General features: G+C 56.7%; 1 protein-coding gene across 3 annotated transcripts; it reads right to left on the bottom strand.

The window, feature by feature from the left end:
- Positions 1-26682, bottom strand: ARHGAP27 (Rho GTPase activating protein 27). Of its 3 annotated transcripts, none has more exons than XM_087441321.1 (16): positions 26521-26682; positions 7858-8271; positions 7498-7680; positions 7172-7252; positions 7016-7099; positions 6626-6693; positions 6217-6307; positions 5606-5710; positions 4073-4171; positions 2984-3089; positions 2750-2863; positions 2572-2670; positions 2316-2393; positions 2095-2229; positions 1831-1936; positions 1-1734 (listed from the first exon to the last, which is right to left on the bottom strand). In XM_087441321.1, the coding sequence occupies exons 2-16, from the start codon at positions 7897-7899 to the stop codon at positions 1557-1559; spliced, it is 1569 nt and encodes a 522-aa protein (XP_087297447.1). In that variant the 5' UTR covers positions 7900-8271; positions 26521-26682; the 3' UTR covers positions 1-1556. The 3 variants fall into 3 exon arrangements, with proteins under 3 accessions (XP_087297447.1, XP_087297448.1, XP_014644595.2); XM_087441322.1 differs by lacking the exon at positions 26521-26682 and adding an exon at positions 21990-22033; XM_014789109.2 differs by lacking the exon at positions 26521-26682 and adding an exon at positions 11912-12114.
- Positions 26683-27708: the final 1026 nt, after the last annotated feature.

Raw genomic sequence — 27708 nt, forward strand, 5'->3', positions numbered from 1 at the left:
TTTACATCAGAATCTGGCCCTCCAGGTCAGCATGAAGGTATATTTACTGAAATAGGAGAATAGAACGTATTTTATTGAACATTGTTAGCTTGATTTATAACTTTACGATATTTCGACACATGGTGTGAGGCCTCCATTTGTACTCTTTCCAGCCCCACTGGCACTAGGGGTGCCTGGGTCAGCCTCACCTGCCAGACCGTAAGCTCCCCGAGGGGGGCAGTGTGCAGTAGCCCTGCCCCAGGGCGCAGTGCCTGGCACAGAAGAGCAGATAATAAATATTGGCTGTGAGAAACACACGAGATAGTCCAAGTAAGATGCCTTGGCGTGGTGCAAATGTCCAATAAATATTAGCTATTATTGCTTGTGGAATAAACGATGGGTGGGTGGGGCAGGGGGCTGAGACCCATAAACTGAGGTGGTTTGTGTACCAGGGAAGGGGGGCTGCCGACCCCAGGGTTCATACTTCTTTTCCTGAGGTTGTGCCCTCCTTCTCCCCACCCTCTAGGCCTCTCCCAGCTCTTCATGGCACGGTGGGCACCAGGTGGGCATACTTGACAGCCAGGGCACTGAGAGGGGCTGGGGGGCTCCTGCCAGTGCTCTGGGCCCCCCGCCAAAGAACAGTTGTGATAGGTTTCCTCTTTGCTTTCAGGAACCTCCTCAGGCCCAGACAGAGCCCCCCAGCTTAGTTTCTTTTGCTGTACCCATAAGCCCATGCTGGGTCGGGGGGTAGCTAACAGGATCCATTTCACCCTCACAGTAGGCTGTGCTCCGGTGTGAAAGGGGCCTGAGCTAGGGAGTCAGAATCACCCACTGGACCCTGAACAAGTCACTCTGCCCCTGAAAGCCTTAGTTTCCTCATCTGTAAAATGGGACTGCGTGTGGAAATGGTGCATGTCAAGTGGCAGGTGCAGGGTACACATTATTGAAGAGGAAGAACCCTTGCACAGAACACAAGTGGATCAGGGAGAGCAGAGGCCCAGAACCCCAGACAGCAAGGCAGATGAAAATGGTCCACAGCCAGCCAGTGAGAGGGCCCGGCAGGTTTAGCTGCCCACGCTGGAGGCCGGGGTCAGTCCTGTTTCGGCAGCAGGGAAGCTGTCGGTTGCTGCTTCATGACTTGAACAGTGCCACGCACAGGGCTGGGGCCCTAAGGGGCTCCGTGAAGGCCTCAGCCAGGCGCAGGCCGGAAGAAGCCAGGAAGCCCCTCACCCAAAATCCTCCTCACAGCCTGGGCCGTCCCAGAAAACAACTCTCACCCTCCCACGTTCTCACACACGCACAGAAGGTGGCGCTGTAATAAAGAACAGAACCCAATCAACCCCTAAACAGAGCAGGCCAGGGAGAAAAATCACATTTTGCGAACTGCCCATCAGGGGTCACCATACTGCACCGAGGGGCGCAGAATTCACACCCGTCTGCGGACGTAGCAGGCGGAGGGTCTCGGAGATAAGAGTCCAGCCGCGCGGCCTCCAGCCGCCCAGCTTCTGTGGCAGGACCACCGCCGCTCCCAGTCCCGGGGCCGCAGCGCCAGCAGCGTGGGCGGGGTAGGGCCGCGGTCAGTGCGGCGGGAAGATGTCTGAGCACTGCTGCAGGATGAGCTCCACCACCTGGTTCTGGAACACCATGGTCATGGGCATGCTGGTTTCCTCCGTCTCCGGCCGCAGCAGCGTGGGCCCGAACACGATGGCCACGCTCTGCACCGACATGCGGTTCTGTTCGCCGTGCTCGATCACCCTGCAGGGGGCGCGGGGTGGAGTCAGAGCCCAGAGCCCGGGTCGGGGGAGGCGTAGGGCGTCCCGCCGCCCCATTCCCGCCGGCTCGCCCGCTCACCGGCACAGGTGCCGGAAGAGCACCCGCAGCGTGTCGTGATTGGGGGCGGGCAGCGAGCGCACCAAGTCCCGCACGCAGCGGCTGCGCTGGCCCTGGTCCTGCAGCTCTGGGGAAGGGAAGGGTCAGAGCGAGAGGGAGGGTCGGCTCGGTGAGGGGAACAGAAGGGGCTGACTCCCCGTGTGTGGGGGGGTCCTGGTCCAGGGAGTGCCCGAGGCAGGCCAGCTCCACCCATACCCCCTCCGCCCCACCTCCCCCGGCGCTCACTGATGGCCGCGATGAACTGGCGGAAGTGCGAGAAGGGGAAAAGGGGCTCGGGCAGCTCTCGAAAGAAGAGCTTCAGGGCGCCGGTGATAACGTGGACATCCTCCCAGCGGCCGTCGTTCAGGTCCAGACGCTCATCTGCGGCAGGGGGCGAGCGGGGGGAAAAGGAGGTCAGCCCCCTGCGCGCCTTCAAGCCCTGGGGCAGGCACTGGGACGGGCCTCACCGTGGTCCACCCTATGGCGCAGCTTCTGGATGGTGGCCAGGTTCCCACTGATGCGGTACAGCCCGTCGATGTCCAGCCCTGGAGCAGAGGGAGGCGCTGACCCCGCGGTTGGTGGGATGGGGCTAAAGCCCCATGATTCCTACACAGGGGCTCCCGTTCTATCCCGCGCAACCCTGCGCCCACCCAGGGGTCTCCAGCATGGTCCTGGAAGCAGGCTGCCGGAGAATGCCCTGCCCAGCCCGCCGCGCGTACGTACCCCGGGCCTCGACGGCGAAGATGCACTGCTGCACGAAGCGCGGCACCTGGCTCCGCTCGCGCTCACACAGCGCGGCCAGCGCGCAGCCGAACACCTGGTCTGGGGGAGAGGCTCGTCAGCGCCGCCCGCCCGAGCCCGCGCCCGCGCCCCGCTCTCCCGGCGCCCCCCGCCCCGGTACCTTTGATGTAGCCCTTCTCCCGCAGCGACTGCAGCGTGGGCCGCCTCAGGAGGAACTTGCGGAGCTTGTACCGGACCTTGCTCAGGTCACTCTCCAGGCCCGCGTGGGGCGCGGCTGCCACACGGGGAGGCAGGGACGAGTCAGTCGGTGCGCCAGCGGAGTTGGCCCGGCAGGCCCCAGCCGGGTCGTCACCACCCCTAAAAGATGCCCTCCGCCCGCCTCCCCCTCGCACACCTGAACCGGGCCGTGCCTCATCCTCCCGCCAGCTTCCCAGGCGCTCGCTGGACCCGAAGTCCACGCTGCTGCTCTCGCTTTCCTCCTCCGGGGGCAGGTCTGCGGACTAGAATCACACAGCCTCAGAGAGGCAGGGCCCAGGGCCAGCTGGAGGTCCTTCTGGAATGGGGTGAGGGACCCGAAGAGCCCTCCCAGCAGGCCTGGCCTGGAGACCCCCAGGCAGAGTGCACTCTTCTCTTAACCAGGTTAACTTCCCTCAACTCCACCAGAGAACCTCAGAACCTTCACCTCCCTTAGCTGCAGGGAGCCCTTCAGGTGTTGGAGACAGTCATCCTATTCTCCCCCACCCTTTCTTATCCTGGCCACCCCTACCCACCCCCCAGTTCCTGGCCCCTTTTCCCCAGAATTTTCCTTAGTTCCTCTGTACACACTCCACTAGGTCAGCATGCCTCAATATGTGGGTCCCAGTTCAAGCTTACAGTTCCAGTTGGGGCCAGAGCACTGCCAACAACCTGACCAGCGTCACCTCCCTGGATCTGGATTCCTACCTCTACTTATACAGCCAAACACTGCACCCAGTGTTGGCTCACAGGGAATTAAGGATCAAAAAGCTCCAAGTTATTTCCAGGTGAATAGCTGTCAGAGAGGGCCTGCCCCTCTCTACTTATGCAATGGATATTTTGACCGGAAAAAATAGTAGACTCTTTAATTCAATCCTTTTAAATTATATCTTTTAGTTTCAGACTGTCATTCCAGCCTGAGGCTGTTTCTCAGAATATTTTTCCTCCTGCCTTCCTTGAAATGGGATGCTCCTCTAGGATGTGCCCTCACCCCCACCTGGAAAGTCCTCCTGCAGCATCAACCCCAGAGGCTGGATTCACATACTGAAGAAGGGCTGTTTCTTCAGCAGCCCATCTGCCATCTGGCCATAAGGGGGGACTGCATCTGCCGGAAGGGGTACTCGCCCACTGGTGCCATGGAGCTCCTGGTGCCTGAGTCAAGGGGCCCCCCTACAGTGGGCACAGCTGCCTTGCATAATGGCTGGCCATCCCCTCCCCACCAGCCCCAGAAGCCCCAGGCTCTGCCTACCAGCTCCTGGATGCCCTGGGTGATGGCCTTGTGCCAGGCGCTGATGATGGCCTCGGAGTCATGCTGGATCAGGTACTCTGAGCCATCTCGGCTCCGCAGCTGGAGGGACACAAGTCACTCAGTCATCTCTGTTCCCTGGGTTGGCCCCAGGGCTAGGCCCCAGGGGAGATACAGAGAGGGAAGTGATCTGTTCCTGTCCCCAAGAACTCAGAGCCTAATAAAGCAAGCACTTCACCCCAGGCCAAGGTATTCTGCCCCATTAAAAGCAGTAGGTGACAGCATCTCTGTGTACAGATGGGCAAACTGAGGTTCAGTGAGTTTAAGCAACTTCCTCGTGGACACAGCTAGTGAGTGATGGAGCAAGGATCTGAGTGCAGCAGATCTGCATGGCTCAACTGTCTGGTACACTTTCCCCTGCACCATCCTACCTCCCATGAGCCACAGAACATGGCAGGCCTCACCCAGAGCACCAGCCAGCAAAAAGGTCAACTAAAGAAACTCTCTGGGGGAGGCCTCTGGCTGCTGGAACTAACAGGAAAGAAAATGCTGGGAGAGAGGATCTGAAAGCAGATCACGGCTGATCCAGAGAAAGCAAGTGACCCCCTCCTCCATGCACATACTGAGGACCTAGGAGTGTTGTCCCCACCTTTGCAGCCAGGAGTCCCCACCATCTCCCACACTCCAGCCTGGGCAATGCACCCTCTTACAGCCCACTTCATCAGAAGCATAAATTCAACAGAACTCAAGAGGGAAACTTTCTCCCACTTTCTGACTACTCAAAGCTCTTTCTGACGAGCAGGCTGGAGGGTACCAACCCACTTACACTTGTTCACTCCAAGGAAATATGCACACGGTTTGGAGAGGTCTGTGAGCTAATCTCTCTCCACATCTCTACCTTGTTTTGCCTGATCCTGGCTTTTCAGTGGATTGTGCCAGCTCATCATGTGTTTTTGCTGTGAGCTGCCTCAAAACTTTTGGGGACCTAGGTGAGGGTAAAAGTAGTTTAAAAACAAGACAACACGTGGACAGTGGAGGGTATGGCGCTGCGAGGGTCCTTGCTGGGCCCCGCCTGGTCTGTCTCTTTTTGCTGGGGGAACCTGAGAAACGTGTCCACTGCCCTGATTTATTTGCTGGGGACCCAGTCCAGCTGGAGGCAGGGCTCTGACCAGCCAGAGCAGGTTTCCCAGGCTGTCAGAGTAAGTGGCCAGGGACAGGAGTCCCCTGTGTGTCTCAGGCCAGAGCAACGGGGATGAGGGCTGTCCTAGGCATGACAGAGTTTTGTCCCCCAGAGATCCCTACTCCTCACCTCCCTCCGGGGCCAAAGACTGGTGAACTCAGCTCCTGGAGAAGGAACTGCAGAATCCGTGATGCCACAAACACTGCAGACAGATCTCCCAGGTCGGGGTGGCTTTGGCTTTGACCCTGAGAACTCCAGCCCCAACTTTCCCCAGGTCCCCCTTCTTGGGGCTTGCCCAGTGAGGGTCCCAAGCCATCAGTAAACCCTTTCCCCTTCTCCCCACCTCCACCACTCACCTCCAGCACATTCTTCTTGCTGGATTTGTCTTTGGCGGCCCAGGCGAGAGAGGCTCCCTTCAGCTCCACGGTGTACTCAGGGGTGGAGAGCTTGGAAGGCTGCCTCTGTGGGAAAGGGAGGAAGGGTTAGGGGAGCCCTCAGCTCAGACAGGCCTGCCATGGTGCCCTGACTCCAATCCACCAGGAACAGGAACAGGATTAGGTCACAGCTCTGGGGAAGGGGGCCCAAGTGTTCCTGGAACCCAGAAATCCCTGTACTTCTTAACCACAGAGCCTGTGGACTGGCTGGTCCTTTGCTGTCTGCCCACCCAGGAGAGGAAAGGAGAAAGGAGTGCAGTCCCCTTCCCTGAGAGCAGATATGCCCAGTCCCCAGCCTCTCTGCCCACCAGGCTGGAGCTGTCCACCCTCGGGGACTGCTCCCCATGTCCAGCATGCCTGGAAGTGCTTGTTCTGGGGTGAACCCGCTGTCACCACCCTCTGCCAAAGTCCAGCTCTCTTGACACTCATGTTCCACTGTCTCAGACCTAGCCCTCGACAAGCCAGACCAGGTGAAAACCCTCAAAAGTCAGGAGCAGATGGGGTGGTCTCTGCCCTGGGGACCTGGGCCTCACCAGGCCGCCTGCAGCTGAGGTCTTTGAGTCCTTGAAGAAAGTCAGGACGCCGCCCTCCAGCACTGTCCAGGAGGCACTCCAGTGCTTCTTCCTAGGAGGGGTGGGGAAGGGAGGGGGTGGCAGGGCTTGGATTTGGCCCTGGGCTAAGGCGCCCCTCCCACCCTCAGGAGCAGGGCACAGAGCTTAAGAACACAGCTTGGGGCAACCAACTGTGAGGGGCTCCCAACTCTTAACACCTGGTAGCCAAGGGACCTTGGGCAAGTCACTTTATCTCTCTGTGCCTCAGTGTCCTTACAGTGACTCTGATAAGGTCACTCTGAAGATTAACAAGAGCCTGGCACACAGGAGTGCTCAGTGAAGGCCCTCAGTGAGGCCCACCTCCCTGGTCTGGGTGCAGACGGGCACTCACCGGAGCCGCTTTCCCTTGTCCACCATCTTGGTGCGATGGAGCACGCCTGCCTTGTCCAAGGTTTTGATCTGAGAGAGAGAAGGGGGAAGAGGAGGCAGTCAACGGGGTGAGCCACAGGAGGCAGGGCTAGTCTCCCCCTCAGCCGGCAGCTCCCCGCAGGCTGGGCCTGAGTCTCCACTGACCCTCTTCACAGCAGGAGAGATTTCTTCCCAGATCCCAAGCCCATCTAACTCTGTGCCTGGGATGACCCTGACCCAGGTTCATTCAACCCAGGCTCGTGCTGGGGCTATGGGGAGATATGCCCGACCCAGTCCCAGCCCCCAGGACCTCCAGAAACCCCCTATTTCTTCTGTGGGGGTCCTGCCAGGGCCTACATGCCCGTTCCCTTACCTTCTCCTCAGGGGGGCTGGCCTGAGCTGGGGTCTCACTGTCTTGGCTGGATTTGCGGATGGTTCGAGGGGCAGGGACAGGGACCTGGGGAGAAAGACACTGTCGTATATAATGCCCTCCTCCCTCCCCGGCACACTCGCTTCCCCAGTTGGTTACCTGGGGCAGCTCCCACTGAACGGAGGCATCCTCTGGGTTGTAGAAGTAGGGCTTCCCGTGTTGGTCCTCCAATCTCACCCACTGTGGGGAGAGGGATGGTCAGGGCTCCCAGCCCACCTCATGAGATGGGGGGGAAAGGTGCCTTTAAAGCAGAGCCCAACATAGCCCTAAGGGGTTTGGAGGGGCGGGGGCAGGTGAAGCTGTGTCTCAGGCTAGCTTGGAGCCCGCAGAGGAGCTGCAGTTTAGAATATTAAGAGGAGCTACTAGTGAGAAAGGGTTGGAGGAGTGACCCTGGAGCTGTCTCGGCCCATCTGCCCTGCCCCTACCTGCTCTTGAGTGAAGTTGTTGGTGTAGAGCGTCTGCCCGTCCAGGCCAACGTGGCAAGACCAGCCGGGGGGCGTGGCCAAGGGAGAGGTGGGCGCGGGCTCACTGAAGGAGCCCACGGGGGAATAGTCCTCCTCGGGGTAACTGGTCAGCGACTCCGGGTAGTCAGTCTCGGGAGTGGGAGGCTACAGAGAGCAGAAGCTGGAGTCAGAGGGTCTCGGAGCCAGTGCAGACCCCTGGCCCCGCCCTTTCGGACCAGGCCTCGCCCCATCACCGGCAGTCCTGGGTCTGTGGGGAGCAGGAGGCGGGGTCAGAGGCCCTCAGAGCCAGCCCCGCCCACCCGGCCAGGCCCCGCCCCTCACCCTCTGGTCCCTGGGGCTGGCGGGGCTCAGGCCCGGCTGCATCTCCAGCTCGTCCTCGGGCTCGTCCTCGTCCTCGGGCTCGTCCTCCCAGGCCGTCTCTCCCGTCAGCGGGTTGTAGAAAAACACTCTGCGGCTCTCCTCATCCCAGTACTGGCCCCACTCGGTCTCGAGGCTCTCGCGGCTGCTCACCGAGGCCGGGGAGGTGGCCGGGCTGGCGGCACCCTCGGCAGCCTCGAAGGGCGACTCCCAGGTGGTGACGCCCGTATCTGGGTTGTAGTAGTAGGGGCGCCCGGTGTCCGCGTCCGTGTGCGTCTCCCACGCCGGGCCAGGGCCGGGGGCCGCGGCCGGGCCCGGTGAAGTGACCGAAGGCTGTCTCTCTACGTTGGCGTACACGGGCTCCGGGGGCTCGTCCACCTGTGTGAGGAGGAGGGAGACGTGACCTTCAGGGCAGCTCCGGGGTCACAGTCCCCACTCGGCCACTTGCCACCAGAGCGACCTTCAGCAAGTCACAGTACCTCTCTGCCTCAGTTCCCCCGGCCGCAAAATGTCTGCCCTGCCCTTTCCAGAAATTGTAGTGAAGAGAGAATGAGGAAATGTTCTTGAAAGTGCTTTGTAAAGTATGAAGTGCCCCAGATGCGTGGGACAATTACATTACTAACTTATTAACAATAATAAAATGTCAATAACCAAGTTCTCCCAGCTGTGCACTCACAGGGGCTAATCAAAGGTGGGGCAGGAACAGAGAAATAGCCTGGGGATCCACCCCTCCTCTGCCCCCATTCAGGTGCCATGGGGGCAGGGCCCTGCTGCATTCTACAGTCCCCACCAAGAGCCCCCACCCCTCCTTCCTTCCTGGCCCAGAAGGCTCTGGACTGGAATCAGTATTGCCTCTGGACTTGGAGCAGGAACTTCCTTGATGTGGGGTTTGCAGGCCTCAGAATCGATTCCAGATAAGAGAATGAGAGAGGAGAGCCGGATGGGAGGGAGAAAGGAGGGGCAGAGAAAGGTGAGCCCCCCTTTCCCCCTCCACAGGAAAGTGAGGCAGGCTGGAGGTTCAGTGACACAATATAAGCCTAGTCATGCGTAACACCCTCACAGCTCTCTGCTGCCTGTGGGGCAAAGTCTGAGCCCTTAACAGGGCACCAGAGGCCTCCATCACCTGCTGTCTTCCACCTTATTTCCTGCCACTCCTTGCCCCTAGCCTTGAACTTGAAGCCCCAGTAGCACAGAATTGCTGGAGGCCCCCACCCTCTCTGCTGTGTCTCCCACAGGCCTCAGCTCATTCACAGCCTTCCCAGGCCCAAACCCACCCCCTTCTCACTTGGCTGACTCCTATTCCTTCTTTAGGACTTAGCTCAGGTGTCAGGTTCCACACCTTTACTGAGATTTCTCCTGTGTGCTCACCATACCCTCAGCCCAGCGGATGGACAGATAACTACACGATCAAACCCCAGGCAGCAGAATAGCTCGGGGAGAGTAATACTGTTTTGTGCGACTGCATAATGGTACAAGGGAAAAGCAGATTTCAAAATGGTAAACTTAGCATAATTTCAATTTTGTGTTTTTAGAAACTCTCAAAAATGCTATCAAAGGTCATCTCTGGGCAGTGTAATTACAAAGACTGGATTTGTTTTTGTTTCATTTCTTTAAACTTTTCTGCAGACTCTAAATTTTGTACAATAAATCTTTTTTTCTAAATCATAGAAGTTCCTCTATTGCTGTGACATCTTCACTAAGCTGTACACTCCTCAAGGGGGGAAGCAAGGCCTGCTCAAGGCGGCCTCTCCTGGGCCTTAGGCAGGCGCCTAAAGAAACATTCGTGTCCAAGAAAGATTCGCCTGCTCTGGGCCAGACACCGTTCTAGGTACTGGGGATGCAGCAGTGAACAAATGGATACAATCCCTGCCCCGGCAGGGCTGGCACTCTAGTGCACATGTGTGTCAATGGTGGGGGGGAGTAGAGAGCCAGGCAGGGTGAGGATGAAATGCACAGCATGTCAACTATGATGGCTACTAATAAGAAAATAAACACACTCTCGGAGAAGGGAGGTTGCAGGTTTAGGCAGGGTGCCAGGTCCCAGGCACACAGCGGGCAGCAAGAGCTGGGTGCACCAGTCCACCAGTTCCTCACTCCTCTCTCTCACCCCACAAGCTCCTGTGTGGCTGAGACAGGACCCTCCACCCCCCTTCTCCTTTCCCTCCTTCCACTACAGCCCTCCTGTGGCATCCTGTATTCAACCACCCCAGGCCGCTGACCCTCCCCCAAACACAAAAGGCATCTTCCCAACTCCATGCCTTTGCTCCAGCTGTTCCCTTGGCCTGGAACTCCCTGCTCTCATTCCCTTCCTACCCAAATCCTGCTCCTCCACTGGTGCTCAGCTCGCAAGCCTCACCTGGGAGAGGCCCTCTCCCTCTGGAGAGAAGTCTGACCCACTGGCACTCTAGTCATCGCTGTTAGGGCCCGATGGCATTCTGCCTTGGTGGTCAGGTCATTGTCCACCCATCTGCCTACCTTCTCTGCCCCCAAAGACAGGAGTTTCTTGAGAGCAGGACCCAGGATGATGTAACTGACCCCAGTCACCCCCTAGCAGGTGGTCCAATGCCCTGAAGCACACAGCTGATCAACCAAAAACACCTGCTTGAGTACACAAGTCAAGTCCATGCCAAACGTCAGCCACAAACAAAAAACAAACACACCTGACACTACAGGAGAGACTAGGGTTAGCTTTGAGCAAGAACTTCCTGAGAATGAGGGTTCAAGCACAGGGACCAGGAGATTCCATGGGAGAACAGGCTGGAGGCAGAGGGCAGAGGAAGGTGATGACCACACACACCTCCTTCCCACCCTAGCTGAACCCACCGAGACAGTGGCCTCGCCCATCCCTGGGACAGGGGTTGGAAGGGCCCACAGAGATGGACGAGCCAAGGAAGGAGCTAGGCTGTTTGGAGTGAGGATTTCCACCTGGCCGGGCTGCTGGCCTTGGCTCTGGGTCCTCGGAGAGTCCCAGGAGGGTGGGGCTGATGGGGTCTCGCATGAGGAACACCCCCAGCAGGTACAGAGGAGATTTGGAAGGTAGAAGTTTAGGCCCCCCCATGTGACAGGGTTGGCACGAGAAAGAGAAGATGCAGAATCACCCTATGGGGCTCCAGACTGCAGATCAGAGGCCAAATGGGGGTGGGGCAGTGCCCCTTTGGAGGAAGCACATTCTAAGGATTGGGGAGGCCCCAAAGACACAGGCTGAAGGTAGTGAGGGGCCTTCACTGGAGGTGAGCAAGCCAAGTCCAACCCCCCGTGAGGGATGCTGCAGCCCTGTGGAGGGAGCTGGACTGCAGCAGCCCTGAGGCCCCTTCACACTCTAGAACTCTCTGTCGAGCCCCCACAGTGCTAAGAGAGAGGGGCTTTCCTCTCCTGGCAGAGCCTCAGTCAGGATCAGACCAGTTCTCTGGAGGCCAGGTGGGCCCAGTCCCTCCATGCCCTTGGCCTTCAAGGGGGAGCTGGCCCAGGTTGAGCAGGGCCTGCCACCCCCGCCCGCAACTCCTGGAGGCCCAGACGAGACACAGACGCAGCCCATCAACAGGGGCCTCACTAGGGCACCAAGTGCTCCTGGGGCCCAGACCCCAGTCATGACAGAGACTCAGGGGACAAGGAGAAGGTAAGAGGAAGTGGTCTCCCTCCCTCAGGCCAGAGGACAGAGCCAGGAGGGCCCCCATCTCACCACACCCAGCTGTCCGGCCCCCAGCACTCCTCCTGGTTCCAATTCCCTCCCCTTGCCCATGAGCAGGCGGTGGGCCTGCCTCTCTTTCCCCAGGCTGATCATCACCTCTCAGCCTCCCTCTGCAGCCCTTCTCACACAGCAGGGCCTCGGAGAAGGAAAGAGGACAGAAGGGAGGAGGCCCCACCTCCGTGAGACTCCCTGCTCTGAATCTCGGCCCACCCAGCTCCTAACCAGGCCAGAGGACGAAGGCCTGCTGGCGGCCCCTTGACCCCATAGGCCCCTCTGCATCCCGATGAGAGGCTGAACTCCCTCCCCGCCCCCAATGCCAGGGGCCCCTACCTGTACCCGCAGGGCCCGACTCTGCCTTCTGGTCAGCTTGGCTATCATGTCCACCATCCTGTCCCCTCTGAGCTGCTGGGACAGAGCCCCGGGAAGGTTTTGGGGGTGGAGCCAAGGGGCACAACCCCAGGGCTGGCACAGGGCAAGAGGGAAACAAGAAGTTGCCTCGAGATGGCGGGAGGCTGAGCCTCCAGCCCATTTCCTGTCAGGGCTGCGGAAGTGCTGCCTGAGACAGAGTGGGGGGGTGGGGGTGCCTCAGGTTGGGGGTATTTTTTTGTGTCCAGGAACACCACTGGCTGCCCCACTCAGTGCTCTGATATTGAGGAGTTCTGAATCCCAGGCCCAGACACAGCCACAGAGCAGGCTCCACAGAGGATGCACTGGAGCTGTGGTTGGGGGAGGGGTAGGCTGCACAGACGGAGGCAGGCAGAGGGGACAGCTGGGTGCTGGGCCCTGTGCTGGCATAGACAGGACAATGAGTGGCCGTCAACTCCCCCAAGGCCCAGGGAGGATGTCAAGGGAAAGAGGAAGCTTGTGTGTGTGGGGGTGTCTCAAAGAGGAAGGGGTCTGGGCAGACGTGGTATCGGAGGGATCCAGTGTCTGGATCCCTCCAGCCACGTGGAGGACAGGAGGGATTCTGACCACACCACCATCCACCCGCCTGACCACCTGAGTCCGCCTCCTCCAGCCTCAGTCACCAGGACGCATGTGCCCACCCCGCCTGTGAGTGCACATACACACACAAGCATGCCCATGCCCCTCTGCCACTCTCCAAGGACCCAGAGAAGGGGGACAGGGACTAGCTGCCCCCAAACCTACCCTAAGAGCTTCCTGCTGGCCTCCCTTCACTTCACCCCCTGACCAGGTGGGTGTTCAGACCCTGGCCATGCACAATGGACACCGCATGTCCTGGGTGAGATGCTGCAGCCCCTCCTCCAAGCCCTGGGGGGCCAGTTTGTTTCACTAACCTCCTCAGAGGTGCTCCCTATCAGCCCCAAGTGCCAGGCAGCACCCAGCCCACCCACCCGCCAGTCCAAAGCCTCTCCCACAGTGGCTGCTTGGCTCCCAGTTCAGGCTCTGACCCCACCCTCCCACCCTGGATCCTGGCCCCTCATCTCCCATTCTTCCACATCAGTAATCCCCCTGCTCCTAGCCCTGGCTCTCCTTTCTTCTCTGCCCCTGTCCCCAGGCCTCTCCTCCCCTGCACCCACTGTGGGCTTAGGACACGGACATCCAAGTAGGGCCAGGCATGGTATGGATTTGGGATGTGGGACACGTGGGGAGACCACATCCAGAGCAAGTCCAGGCCCTATGGCCCACCCTGCCCTCAAAAGCTCTACCATCACTCTCCTACCGTCCCCTGGGCCCTGACTCAGAAGCCCAGAACCCTAGGGGCAGATGAGTCCCCAGAGAGGGCTGGAGTCTTCACACTTGTCACACACATGATATATCACACTGCCCCCACCCTGAGGGCCAGGGACCACACACACACACACACACACACACACACACACACACACACACACCAAGTCCCTAAGAGAGATGGAGCCAGGCCCAGGAGATGGGAATAGCCTTTGTAAATTCCAGAGCAGCCGGAAACTCTGAGCCACCGGGAAGGAACTGGGGTGGGGAAGGCAGAGAGGAAGAGAAGTGTGGGAACCCAGGCCCTCAGCACTGCCATGAAGGTGGAATCGGGGAGCAGGGTCTCCTTGTGGCAGGGACAAGGAATGACATGTGGGGAGCTGGGACCACAGAAAAGGCAGCCAGCACCCTACCCACTGCTCTTCCCCAGTAACAGCCTGGCCCCCAGGCCTGGGGTCTTCCCGCCGGCTCTGGCTCCACACGACATGGACCCAGCAAAACCCACACAGCTCTGGCCTGCTCTTGGTCACAGAGATTGGCCCCTCAGGCCTCCTGTCTGGGCTTCCTCGCCGCCAGGGAGAGGAGGTGGTGACCACAGTGGCTCCCCAGTGGGGTCCTCCTCCCTCAACCACACCCTCACACCTCCAGACGCATATGGGGCGGGAGGTGACAGAACAAGCCAGCTGCCATCACTCATCTCTCCAGCCCTCTGTCCTCACCTCTTCTCTCCAACACCCTCACAGGAGTGTTGGGGCAGGAGGAGGCACAATAGGAAAATCCTATCAGCTCTCTGGGGCCAGAGGCCAAAGCAACGCCCACAAACCAGCGACTAGAGCCCAGGGACTGTCTCAGGGGGCTGGGGAGGGGACAGGACCTCCTAGGCTGACTCTGAGCCTGCTCCATGCCACCCGGGCTGGGTGGATGGGGAGTGGGAGTGATTTGTGATCTTTGCCTCCAGGGCTTAGCCGTGTGTACAGAACCGCCGCTGTCCTGGCGGCCGTCCCTCCCCTGAGCACGCCTTCCCCAGGACAGAGTCCAGACCTCACTCCATATCCACCCCTCGCCCTGAGTGACGTGTCCACCTACGTGCAGTGGGGAGGCTGGGGGTCGCCCCGTAGAATCTGATGTGACTGGTTTGGGCTGTGGTCTGGGCAACGCATGTTGTGCTAAAGCCCAGGGGGCTCAGTGTCCTTTTGTCACATGCAAGTAGCATGAGATTCCAAACACAGCGGCCTGAAGGGAGGCTTTCCTCTTGGGTTTGGGGCAGAAGCTTCCTTCCGTTAAAAGGAAAAAGAATGGAGCAGGAGTCCGGAGACCCGGCTTTCTGTGTAGACTTCTCCCTGAGTGACCCCCCTGAATCTTGGGCCTCAGTTTCTTCATCCATAGAATGGGCTCTCTCTCCTCCTAAACCGGTTTCTGTGAAATTAGTTAGTTTCTGAGAAAGCCGAGCAGGCACCTGAGTTCCCACACCCACTGGGACACGGGGAAGAAAGCAGGGCTGCACTTCTGCTTTTCTGGCTCTGGGTTTCAATTGAGTGCCTTTGCCTCCGGACTCTGCCCCCAGCCTCTTGGTGATCTCATGCGGCTGCCTGCTGGGCCCGCTCCTCCAGGGTGCGGTGGAGCCTGGGGTGGAGCCCCTTCACGGCTCACACCTCCCGTGCTGTGAGTAAGGCTGGCAGGCACCCAGGAGGTCTCTTGCTGCTGGGCCGGGAGAAATTGGAAACAGTCTGTCAAGGAACCTGCCGACCAGCGAAGGCCATGGTTATGAGCCAACCTAGGGAGGTGGGAAAGCATGACGGGGGTGGTCACCTTCTGCCCGCCCTCTCAAACGTATCTGCACCTGCACCCACCATTCCTTCTCCCTCTTCCAATGGACGGCCCAGGGTCCCGTGTCCAAGCCAACCTCCCCATCCTGGGCCTGGGGGGACCCCATTGCCTCTCACTTGCTCAGAAGCTGCCTCACCTCAAATCTTCTACCAGACTGCCTCTGTCCCTCTGGCATTTCAACAAGCTCAACCAAGGTCTCTTCATCTTAAAAAGGAAAAGTTTGCCCCTGGACTCAGCTCTCCCTTCCTCCTTTTCAGAGCCAACTTCTTGAAGGAGTGTGTGCGCCCATCGTCTCGCTCACTCGCTCACTTGGACACCCAGCCCAGCTCAGGTCTCCCACAATTTCTCTGGTGACAAATTCGGTCCTTGTCTGGCCTGACTCCTCTCCCGTGCTTAGTCCTTACAATCCTGTCTGTCCTGGGCTGCCTCTGCCTGTGGCCTCTTGGTCTGCCTCCTCTTCCTCTGGCTGCTCAGCTCTTCGGGACTGCATTCCTCTTCCTCTGCCCATCTCCTCCATGCTTGGTGTCTCATCTTTGTCTCTCACTCTACTCTCCTGGGGAAGCTCAACTGGCTTTATTAGGTTGACAACTCACAACTCCATCTCCGGGAGCATAAATCCAACTGCCCACCTGGACGTCCTCGGTACACTTCAAAAGCTGTACGTCTCAAACCAAGTTCATTTTCATCCTTCTCCTTCTCCTCGTCTCAGCATCATCTCTGTTGCTCAAGCAGGGACCTAGAGTCATCCTTGATTCCTGCTTCCTTTGCATCATCTGTCACTGAGCCCTGGTGACCCGACCTGCCTAAGCCTTTCAGATCTACCAGTCCCCTGGGGAACACAGGGATCAGGGGAACAGGGGAACACCACTACAAGAAAGCAAACCTTCACATCTAAAATCGACGTTCCACAGGGCAACTGGTCTGATCAGGGCAGAAGGAAAGGGAGGGGGTTGTCAAGAGAGATTTAAGGGACAATTAGCTGCAACGCATGACCCTTGACTGGATCTTCCTGTTCAAACAAACTGACTGTGAGAGGCTTGTTTTAGGACAATGGGAGAAATTTGACTATGGCCTGGGTCTTGGATGATGTTAAGGAATCAATGTTAGTTTTGTTAGATATAACAATGGTATCATGGTTATGGAGAAAAGCATCTTTTTTTTTTTTTTTTGGTGAGGAAGATTAGCCCTGAGCTAACATCTGTTGCCAATCCTCCTCTTTTTGCTGAGGATGATTGGCCCTGGGCTAACATCTGTGCCCATCTTCCTCCACTTTATATGTGGGACACCATCATAGCATGGCTTGATAAGCAGTGCATAGGTCTGTGCCCGGATCTGAACCTGGGAACCCCGGGCCTCTGGAAGCAGAGTGCGCGAACTTAACCACTACACCACTGGGCTGGCCCCAAAAAACATATTTTTTAAGAGACACATGCTGAAGTTTTTAGGGGTGAAATGTGATGAAGTCTGGAATTTATTATTTCTTGTCAAGAAAAATAAAAGAAGATAGAACAAACATGGCAAATAGTAATGGTTAAATCTAGGTAGTAGGTATAACTATATTCATTTCAATATTCTCCTTGCTTTTTTGTATGTTTGAAAAATTTCATAATAAAAAGTAAGAAAAAATCTCCTTCACTCTTTTACTGTTCCGCATCCTCAGTGTTACTCCTCTACGAGGTATTCATTATTTCTCCTCTGGACACAGACTGGTCCTTCCAGCTCTTCCCCACTTCCACTCTATCCTAGACAAAGTAATTTCTCTTCCTTGAAGCTGCAGCTCTGGGGCCAGGGATTCTGGAAATACGGCAGCTTAAACCTGTCCTGCTTCTCCTGTTCTCCTCACTGCCCCCCTCTACTGTCCAAGCCAAGTGGCGCCTGGGGTAGGTGGGGGGGGGGGAGCGGGCAGGACTGGCTGGCACAAGTGAGAGTGTCTGAGACAGAGGCTAGAACTTGGGAAACCCCGGGGCTGACTGGGCCCGCCATAGCACCCTTGGAGGAAGGCAGGGTGACCCTCCTGCCAGACCCTTTCCCCCTAGGAGCTCATGGGAACCGAGCAGGTAGGCTAAGCACTCTCCGCCCGTAGGCTGGGAGTGTGAGGAGGTGGGGACAGGGAGAGTTCCTGCTGGTGTCTTTGACAGCAGGGGCTGGCCGGCCCCACAGGCCCACTGGCAGAGACCACCACTCCTCTGCTCTAGGGCCCCCCACCAAGTGGGGTACACCAACAGCTCATCCCCCGCCCTGGTGAGCAAAGACATAACCTCCACTCCTCTGGCAGCCCAGTGGCTGGAGAGAGGGAACAGATAGAATGGCCAAAGCGGCCACTGCTGTCAGACTCCACTACAGCGGGACCAGGACACGCTGAAGATGCCATCACACATCATGGCGGGAAGAGGAACTCGTCAGTAGGAGGTGACTGGACAACTGGGTGGCTGTCCAGAGAAAACTACTTAAATGTGGGTCTCTTACGCTGTCCACTCCGATATACCCCCAAAGGATCAAAGATGTAGATGTCAAAAAATGAAGCCATAAAAATACTCAAAAAGGAAAGAAAATATGAGCAAAATTCTATATTTTTTAAAAAAGCCCTTTGTAACCAAGACTTAAAATCTAAAAGCCATAAAATACGTGATTTATACATTTGACTACACAAATGTATTTTAAGAATTCTTGTGTGGCCAAAAAATTCTATTAGCAAAGTCGAAAGACACACTTGGCAGGGGGATTACAATTCACATAATGGACAAAGGGCTATTTTCCTATTATAGAAAAACCTCCTAGAAATCAATAAGAAAAAGACCAATAACAATAGAAAAATGGACAAAGGACATGAGCAGACCATTCACAGAAAAATAGTCCTTAAATATATGAAAAGATGCTCACTGTCACAGGAAAGAGAAATGCAAATTCAAGCTAACTTAAGATATTTTACTATCAAATTTGTAGAAAACAAAATTTTGACAATACTCAGTTGGCAAGGCTGTGGGGACATAGGCCCTCTCATTTGTGTTGCTGGGAGAGCAAACTGGCATAAACCCCATGGACTGCAATTTGGCAATATCTAACAAATATCCATCGTTTACCCTCTGACCCAGCAATCCTACTTCTGGGATTTATTCTCAGTTTACCTGCGCATGTGCAAAAGATTATTTATTATAGCATTATTCGTAATAGCAAAAGATGGGAAACAATCCAAGTGTCCATCAACAGTGGACTGGTTAAACAAATTATGATACATCCCCACAATAGAAAAGGATGCAGCTATAAGGAAGGAGACTGCACAACCTCCAAGATACATTGTTAAATCAAAGAGGCAAAAAAGAAACAAGATGTTCTCCAAGATACACTGTTAAATCAAAAAGGCAAAAAATAAACAAGATGTAGGACAGTGTGTACTGCATACGACCTTTGCGAAAGAGAGACAGAAAACCAAGTAATCACATGTATATCATACCAGTTTGTACTTGTACACAGAAACTCTGGAAGAACAGAGAAAGAATCCATAAAAGTGGTGACTTTTGAGCTGATGGAGAACAGGGCATGGAAGTAGGGGTGTGTGAGGGATTCTTTACCATATACTTTTAAATATTGCTTTGATTTTTAAAAACCATGTAAGTACAAACCTAGTTAAAAAAATTCAAATTATTAGCAAAGATGGAGGAGCTGAGAAACACAATTACAACTTGAACAAAAGATAAACTCTTAAGGCAATACAAGTAAAGCACAAAAGAAAAAAAAGGACTGCTTTAGAACTGAAAATATATCATTATACTACTAATTGAAGGAGAAGATAGTCACTCCAGATTCAAATTTGTGATCAGGAAGATCAAGCAGAAGAAATATCTTAGAGATAGAAATAAAGAGGGAAAAGATAAGAAACTGAGAAATCCAGTCAGGAGAGCTAACTTGCAAATGAAAGAAAAGCTAAAAGAAACAATAATCATGCAACAAATAGATTTCTCTAAGCTGAGGAAAGGCCAGAGTCCACAGACTGACAGGGCTCTGTGAGTTCCAGGTGGGGGTGCTGAGAAAAAGGATCCTCACCACTGTACATCCTGTAGAAGAGGTTTGATTAGGAACCCCAGGGAAAAGCAGAAGCCAAGAATGAAACGGGAAGTGTAGCAGGACAACAGATTAACAGGGGGAGAAAAAGGGAATCCATAGCTACCTGCTTGAAGGGAAAAAGAAAACCACAAGGTAAACCCATAAATGTAAAATAACTCATCAGTAGTAAAATCAAGTCCAGTGTATCGGTTGTTAAGTGAAATGTGAACAGATTGAATTGTCCCAATAAAAGATAGAGGCAGCCTGGGGTTTAAAAATATAGTGACATGATATATATAAGAAATACACTTGTTAAAAAAGTGATAATGGTTGAAGATAAAAGGATTCCGAGAGATACCAGGCAAGCGCAAAAAAATAAAATAAAATGAGATGAAAGGTAACAGTGGCCGTATTAATAACAGAAAGATGGAATTTCAGATTAAAAGCACTAAGTGGGATAAAAGGGGACACCACATAATGACAGAAAGCATAATTTGTGATGACAGAACAACAAAATCTGTATGTTCCCAATAGCATTATTGTTAAACACAAAAAGCAAAAACTATTAAAAATACAAGAAGAACTTTATAGAAAAAATTTGAGCAAGAGACAATAAATCTCAATCAGAAGACCAAAAAAAGAGAAAAAAGAAATATACAAAGAAGTGCAAGTTTGATTAATATAATCAATAAACTTGATTTGATACATACAGAACCTTACATCTCTTAAATAGAAAATGCACAATTTTCCTGTGTCTATGAAAAACTTAGAAAAATCATGTACTTGGTCACAAAGAAATCATAAATAAATTGAAAAGTGGAGATTTTACAAGTCTAGAAAAAGTAAAATATAAAATGGCCAAAATTAACTGGAGAACTAGTGGAAAACTTGCAAAGACCAGTTACCACTGATGAGAAAAAAAGTCTGCCACTGAACAAGCACCCAGCCTGGAGGGTTTCATGGAGGAGGCTGAATTGTAGAAACCTTTAGGATTCACCTCTGACATCACCTTCCTTCCAGGAGGCCACCCTGGGTTTCCCTCTCTCTGGTGAGATCCTGGGAGAGGGGATCCTCCCAGGTGCCCCCCACAGCACCTTGCGGACGCATTCGCCACATTAGATCATAACCATTGGTTCGCTTGCCAATCTCCCCTCCTGGACAGTAAGCTGCCTGAGGGCAGGGACCACGCCTTATGTTTCATTGCCTCCCAGTGCCCAGCACAGCACCTGCTGTTTACTGAATCAGTGAACACACTAAAAGAAAAATCACAGCCTAACTGTCAGCACACCGTGATGCCCCTATGTCTGTAAAATCCCCCAACACACGGCAAAGCAGAATGGAAGGAAAGAAACCAAAATGCTAACAGTCATCAGTTTGAAACTCCCCTCATTAGCCAAATATTTGTAACGGGATTAAAGTATTTTCATAGGGAGGAACAGTAATTTACAAACTCAGACAAGGCAAGGAGTATTCTGGTTGTGTAGATGAGGAAAGAAGAGGGCTGGGAGGATCTGCAGGCAGGCCTCTTCTGGCACCTCGGATTCCTCTCTGGGCCCAAGTCCCCAGGCCTAGACAGGGAGCCCTGCCCCACCTACTGCATGCCTCCTGGTGGACCTCCAGCCAGGGAAGGAGAGGATGCAGGGCGGCACCCATAGGAGCCCAGAGCCTGGCCTAGACAGAAGGGTCCTGCAGGCCTCACTTTCCCTAGGTAGCAGCTCTGGAAATCCCCTCTCCACCACATCCTTCCTCAATCTGGAAACAGAGTCTCCCGAATTTTAGGGAGAACCCCTATACCCCTGGGAGGCAGCCCTGGTAGCCTTGTTTCCCTTGACACCAACCAACATGAACTGTCCCCCTCCTCCCAACACTCAGGCGTGGAACCCTGCCCACGTCTGATCATCAGCTACCCCCGGTCATGATGATGGACTTTCCTGTGCCCAGGACCTGGCACTGACCAGCCATCAGGAGCTGGCATTCAGTACCCACTGCTGTCCCCTCCCACCACTGGACACAGACAGCTCCAGGAAGGGCAGAGAAGATAGATCTAGAGTGAGGCCAGCTGCTGGGGCTCAGGAAGGAAGTGGGGAGGCAGGGGGGCTTGTCTCAGGAGGCCGGGGGGAGGGGGGGCTGAAGGGAACCAGAGGCTGAGAGGTGAAATGAGGCCCAGGCTCGGGGGAGATTGCCCAGGGGACGAAGGGGTCACCACCAGCCACCAGCCTGCAGCGTGAGAGGCTGCTCCTTTCTGCCTTGGGAGTGGTGGATGAGGAGGGCTCTAGGTGGCTGGGAATGTAGGGTGAGGATGAGGAATGCGGGGTGAGCCAGGTCACAGGCTGGGCAGTGGGGCTCCACGGTCAGCCCAGGGCTGCAGGTGAGTCATGGGGAGAGAACAGTCAGGCCAGGTGTGAAGAAGCCAGCTGGGCCACCCCAGGGCGGCTGCCCTCACTGGAAGGTGGGGGGAGTTGTTGGGAGGAGGGAGTACGGACGAAGGGACTCACTGGATCCCCTACCTGGCCTCAGCTCCCCAGCTCTTACCAGGCTCGCTTTCCAGAAGGCCCCCTGGCTGGCCCCAAAGGGGGATCCAGGCAGGTCTGTCCAAGGCCAGCTCCTTTATCTCAGTCACAGCCACCTGGGGCTGCCCGTGGAGTCTGTCCCAGAGAGTGGGTGCCAGGCCTGGGATCCAGAGAGGAGAGTGAGGCACCTCGAAGCAGCTTTTAGCACTTAGCTTGGGTGCAGGGAGAGGCCTGGTGGGGAGTGGGGAGTGGGGAGGGAGGAGAGAGTGGGAAAACTGCCGTGGAGCGCCCCCTCTCCCCAGGGTCCCAGCTCCACTCAAGGGTGAAGGGTCACTCACAGTTGGGGCGGAGGAAGGAGGAATGGGGGCCCTAGGGCTCCGTCCAGTCCCGGTGCCTGCTCAGGTGAAGTGCCTCCTGGGCTGTTTGCATAAGACGCTGCAGAGGCCGGGCTGTAACTCTTTCCTCCCTGTGGCCAATGCCCCGGCAGCAGGGGCGGGCTCCAGTCCCCATGACTGGCCTGGGCTTCCCACCTGTGAGGCCGTGGGGCAGGATGGTGACCGCACCCTGAAATCCCTGGGTCAGGACGCAGCCACTGGGGAGGAGTCTCAGAGGCTCCCCTGGGCTCCCGGGGCCTCCTCAGTGGAGGGGGAGGGGCAGTGGAGGGCACTGGCTCGCCCCACCATCTCTCCCTCCTCTGGGCCTGGGCTTCTGCCCTCTCCTGGGACTTGGCAGCTGCAGGTAGCAAGGGGAGGGTTTGGAATACCTACAGGGAACGCAGGAAAGTGAACACTTGTTTGCCTCTGGCTTGTCTGTCCTTGCTGAGGGGCACAGGGTGGCCAAGGCTGAAGGCCACCCAGGTGAGACTTCTGAGCCTGGTGGCCATGGTGGGGTTTGTGGTCAGGAGGTGTGGAACTGACTTGGATGAAGCCACCTCCTGGCTGTGTGACCTTTGGCTAGTCACTGAAGCTCTCTGAACCTCTGTTTGTACTCCGGGCAAATGGGGGTACCCATGCCTGACTTCCAAGCTGCTGGACCATTAGTCCCTTGAGGATGGGGACCATGTTGTATCTTACCATGCTTTGTGTCTCCAGTGTCCAGCACGGTGACCAGCACACACCAGGTGCTCATTATGTGCTAGTTAAGTGGCTGGTGAATGACAAGGCTGTAAAGTGCCTCGTCACTTGATAGTAAAAATGTGTAGAGGCTCCTCTCTTCTGGGGGGGGGAGGGGGTTCCTGCTTCCGCCGATTGTCCTGCCCTCCACACCACCCTGCTGCCTCTTCCCTTGTCCAGTGGTCCATCAACTGGACATTGTCTCCACCCTCCCCGACGACCCCATGTCACCTTTATCCTCACATCCTTGTCCCTCAGAGGAAGCAGGACCCTCGCCCTCTGCTCTGGGCCCCTCCCTCACTCCTTTCTCCCAGGGATCCCCTCTCATCAACCACCTCCTTTCCACCCTCAGCCTCCCCTCTCCCAGCTCCTGCCCAGTCACTTAGATCCGGGGCATTTACCCTGCAGCCTCCACTGGCCTCCACACAGCATCTCTCCCTTCCCTGCCAAGCTTCTGAGAGTTGTCTACACTCTCAATCCACGGCCTCATCTTCATCCCTCTGACCCTTTGCCCTCTGCCTTCAGCAACCCCCCGACCAGCTTCTGATAAGGTGGTCACTGACCTTCTGGTGGCACTTCCCGATAAATGTCGGATGGCCTTTGTCTCACTTCCCCTTTCCTCCGTATACTTCTCCTTGGCTCCTGGGCCAGTGCTCTCCCACTTTTCCTCCTTGTGCCCTGCCTGTTCCTTCCTCTCTGGCTCCTCTTTCCTCCCTTTGTCTGTCACCCAAATGCGCTGGCCCCCAGGCCGTCTCAGGTGCTCCTGTTCCCATGTCCACACTGTCTCCACACCCACGGCTCCAACGTCACACACTGAAGGCTCCTCCTGGGTGGCAGACCCGGCTGGGCCACAGCGGGCTGGGCCTCTCTCCTCCGCCACCTTCTCCACAGTCGTCCCTCCCCCTACAACAGTAAACAGCACCACTGTCCGCCCAGGTGTGCTAACCAGGAGCCTGGAGCTCCTCCTAAGTTCCCTCCCACCCCCCTCAGCCCATCAGCCACCAGGTCTCCACGAGTCTACCTCCCAAATCTCCCATCATCACTGTGTGCCTGGGAGACCACAAAGGTCCTCGGCCATTCTCGAAGCCTCAGCCACAGGGGTCTTTTCTCAACCCCACTCCCTTCTCTGCCTAGAGCCTTCCAACAGGTGCAGGATAAAGCCCATGGGCGAGAGCCCACAAGGCCCTGCCCCACCTGGCACCACCCACTCCCACCCCGAGCCCCCATTCCTGAGCCCCAGCTGCATGGGGTGGGGGTGGCACTGCAAGACCCCAAAGGTGCCACATTTCTCACGTCTCTACCTCTGCCCATGCACCACAGCACCCTGAGTGCAGCTCCATCACAGATGGCCCGTGCCATGCTGGACTGAGGCATGTGTCCCCTCCTGCCAGCTTCCCGTCCCAGACAGTGAGCCCCCCAGGGCCGGGGCTGTGCCTTAGTCACCTTTAGATCCGGAGGCTCACCTGGTGCTTGGCAGGTGTTAAGTCAATTCATGGTTAGTATTTTCTCTAAGGAGAAAACAGGCAGGCTCACCTTTCAGGAAATTCCTTCTCTAAAGGCTGCCTTGAACAACTAAGAGCAGAGTGGGGTTTCCTTCCCAGGAGAGAACCGACTCCCCACCCCTGGAGTTTGTCTGGGATGGGGTGTCAGGGAGTCCCACAGCTGACACTTGAATAAAGCATGGTCATGGGGAGTGTGGTATACCCATCACACCAGGGAGGAAACAGGACCAGAGATGCTAAGCCACTTGTTGAGGTCATACAGTGAATTAGGGGCAGAAGTGGGACCAAGCAGAGCCTCTCGGCCAATACCCAGGCCTCTGGCCAATGTTCCAGGTCCTCCCTGTGCAAGCACCACCCCACCATCACCTGTGTCTCCACCCCCAACACACCACTGCTACTGCTGGGAGCAGGGGGAGGAGGGGCAAAGATACCACCCCGCAGTGACCTTGGCTGCTGGGGTGATTTCTCTTCTCAGGAGGTACCAGGATCGGGAGCTTCTCTCCTTCCTTTTTCCGCCTTGGCCCTGGCTCTGGGGCGGAGTCCCTTGGGGAGACCTGCAGAGCCGCGGCTCATGAGGAAGCGGGCTGCGGCTCCCTGTCCCTCCTCAACACACACTTTGCACACGCTCTGGGCCAGGCCCTGTGCTGGGCGCGGGGGATCAGAGGGCAAGGCTAGTTCCCCGCCTCGAGGAGCGAGGAGCACAGGGCACAGACAGGCACTCCCACCATCACCAGGACAGAGAACGTGGAGAGGCCTGGGAGTGCGCCGCCGGCAGCCTGCCCAGGAAAAGGAGGGGCGCCGGGGGGAGGAGCGCTGGCATCCAGCCATCTATTCCGGAGACACTGTCCGACCGGCTGGCAGGGGCGCCGAGCACAAGGATTTACCCCGCTCCGCCAGGTCCGGGTCCCCGTCCCCACCAGCCGGATGCTGTTCTCCGCCCTGGCCACAAGGGGGCGGCTGCCCCTGCTGAAAGCGGAGCGAAGGCGGCGCAGACCCGGAGGAAAGGACACCGAGTGGGACTCCAGCCAGTCTTGGCGGACCGCCTACTACGAGCCAGGCGCTTTCACGCCTCATCTCGTTGAAGGCTCACAGCAACCCTAATCCTTAGGCATTGTCCCGCGTTTACACACGAGGACATCGGGGCTAGGGGAATTAAGTGGCTCGTCACCTGAACACTCTGCACTATAACGAGACGGGGCGGAGGGAGGACCCAGGAGCTCGCGGACGTAACGGTGCCTCCTTCCTCTGGGCATCCCAGACTCAGTCCTAGCACTGGGCAGGCATCAATGTTTATTGTATTTTACATTAAGTACAAAGAAAGAAACCAGAGATCACAGGCTTCAGGGGCCACCCACCCAGTGTCCCCTTTGGGCTACACGACAAACTGAGACCCCGAAGAGGAAGTGAATTTCCCACAATTACACAGCTGGTGGCAGATATCGGAAGGGGTCTGTGCACCCCGCCCCCCTCCGCCTGCCTCTCCCTGAAAAGTTCCTGAAGTTGAAGATGTCAGGGCCGCCCGACGGATTCTGAGGATGTAAGAGCGTTTTTAAAACGTGCTCTATTTTCGATTTCCCAAATTTGCGTAACTGGGTTCTGAAGCGAAAGGAACACCCTCACTATAACTGGACTTCTTTCTGAAACAAACCGATCACAAGTTAAAAAAGAAAAAAAAAAGGAACTGAAATGTTGGAAGCAGCCAAAAGGGAAGCAGACCCCTGACTTTCACATCCATTCTCTCCTCTGAGCCCCCAAAGCCCTGTGAGAAAGGAAGGCAGGCAGAGCCGGCTGCAGGTCCACAACCCTCTATTTCACACCAGGTGCGTTTCGGAACGGTTCGGATTTTAGAACGGCGCACACACCTGCCACAGGAGACATAACGCTCCCAGCAGCCTCGGGGTAGCACCCTCCAATCAGGTTTACCTGCACTTTTGCAGCAAAACATGAATAGTCACATTAAATGGAATAAATAAAGACCGCTCACGGCCGTCACACGGCTCAAGACAAATTTTGCCACCAATTGAGTTACGAAGAACTTTGGGCTCCAGGGAACGCTGCATTTCGGAACTGCAGATGAGAAACTGTGAGCCTGTATCACCTCCGTGTCGTGGTTGAAGAAAGTGAGGCTCGGTGTGAGGGAGCGGCGGACACTGCTGCTCGGCGTCAAGCCGCACCCTAAGCCGAGGGGGCCTCCTCGCGCCCCGGCTCGGAGCGCGCGCAGCCCCACGCCGGTCTCCCCGTTCCCCGCGGCGTACCTGCTCCGGACGCTCCTCCCGCGGCGGGCCGCGCACGTCCTGGATGGCCTCGTAGACGTTCTCGGAGTCGCTGCGCGCGAGGGGCCGCGGGCACACCCAGGAGCCCGCCACGCTGCAGGCCTTGAAGCTGCCCGCGCTCCCGAGGAGGCCGGCAGGGGGCGCGGCGGCGGCGCGCGCCAGGTCGTCCAGGGACTGCGCGGGCCGCACGGGCGCCGCGGGCCGCGTGTACAGGCAGGCGGGCAGGCCGTCGCCAGGCTGCTGCGCTGGGTCGCTGCGCCGCGCCGCTCAGGGCCGCACAGGGAGCTCACGCGTCCCCGGGGCTCAGCGGGCGCGCTGTCGGGGCCCGCGGGCGTCGACGCGCTAACGAAACGGTAGTCGTAGGCGAGCGGTTCGGGGGCTGCGGGGCCCGAGTGTGGCGCGGGCGGCGGGGCGGCCGCAGGGTCTCCGATCGCCGGCAGTTCGCGCACGTACTGTGCGGGAAGGTAGAAGGGGCGGCCGCCGGGCTCGCGCCGGACGTGCCACCAGTGCTCCGTGCTGCGGCGCAGCAGCCGGTAGCGCTCATTGGGCTGGATGGCGACGCGGCGCCCGTCCTTGCCCGTGTACTCGAAGGGATGCTCCACCAGCACGTACACGTCCCCCTCGACGTCCGCCGCCATCGCGGCCGCCGCGTTTCCCTGTGGGTAACAGGAGGAGGGACGGAGGTCAGAGCAGCGGGGCCGGGAAGCGCACCGCACTAGGGGGACGGAAGACCTGGGTTCGAGTCTCGGTGCTGCACTCGTCCTGTGCGTTCGGGTCTCAGTTTTCCTGTCTCTAAAACGGGGGACTTGGAGAAAATAATCTCGAAGGTTCCCATTCCTACACACAGTGATGGAATTATGACAACCTTTTCATTCTGTGGCTTTCATTATAAGATTTGAGCCTCGCTGATTGTGGGTAATACTGGTCCAACTGTACAGCCAGAGAAGCCTTGGCTCAAAGATAAGGGGTGATTGCCCGCGATAAAGTCGACACCCCACATTACCTAAATGGGGCCTCAGTTTCCCCGTCTGTGAAGTGGGAAGAAACAGCCCATTCCCTCCCTCCTCCCCCCAACCCCACTCCCTGACGCCTCCAGCCCTCAGGGAATCGGCGTCCACAGCGCCTCTTCCCTCTGGGCATCTGCGCCCCGGGCCCGCTGGGTCAGGGTGG

This window comes from Ceratotherium simum, chromosome 16 (assembly GCF_057802395.1).
Source record: "Ceratotherium simum simum isolate JZ-2026a chromosome 16, ASM5780239v1, whole genome shotgun sequence".
Classification (NCBI taxonomy): Eukaryota; Metazoa; Chordata; class Mammalia; order Perissodactyla; family Rhinocerotidae; genus Ceratotherium; species Ceratotherium simum.

Coding starts and splice junctions, on each gene's coding strand:
- ARHGAP27 (XM_014789109.2), bottom strand. CDS start 11,968: ATGGTGGACATGATAGCCAAGCTGACCAGAAGGCAGAGTCGGGCCCTG. Junction 8,272..11,911: donor GTCGGGCCCTGCGGGTACAG/GTAGGGGCCCCT, acceptor CTCCTCACACAG/GTGGACGAGCCCCCGGAGCC. Junction 4,172..5,605: donor GCAAGAAGAATGTGCTGGAG/GTGAGTGGTGGA, acceptor GTGTCCCTCCAG/CTGCGGAGCCGAGATGGCTC.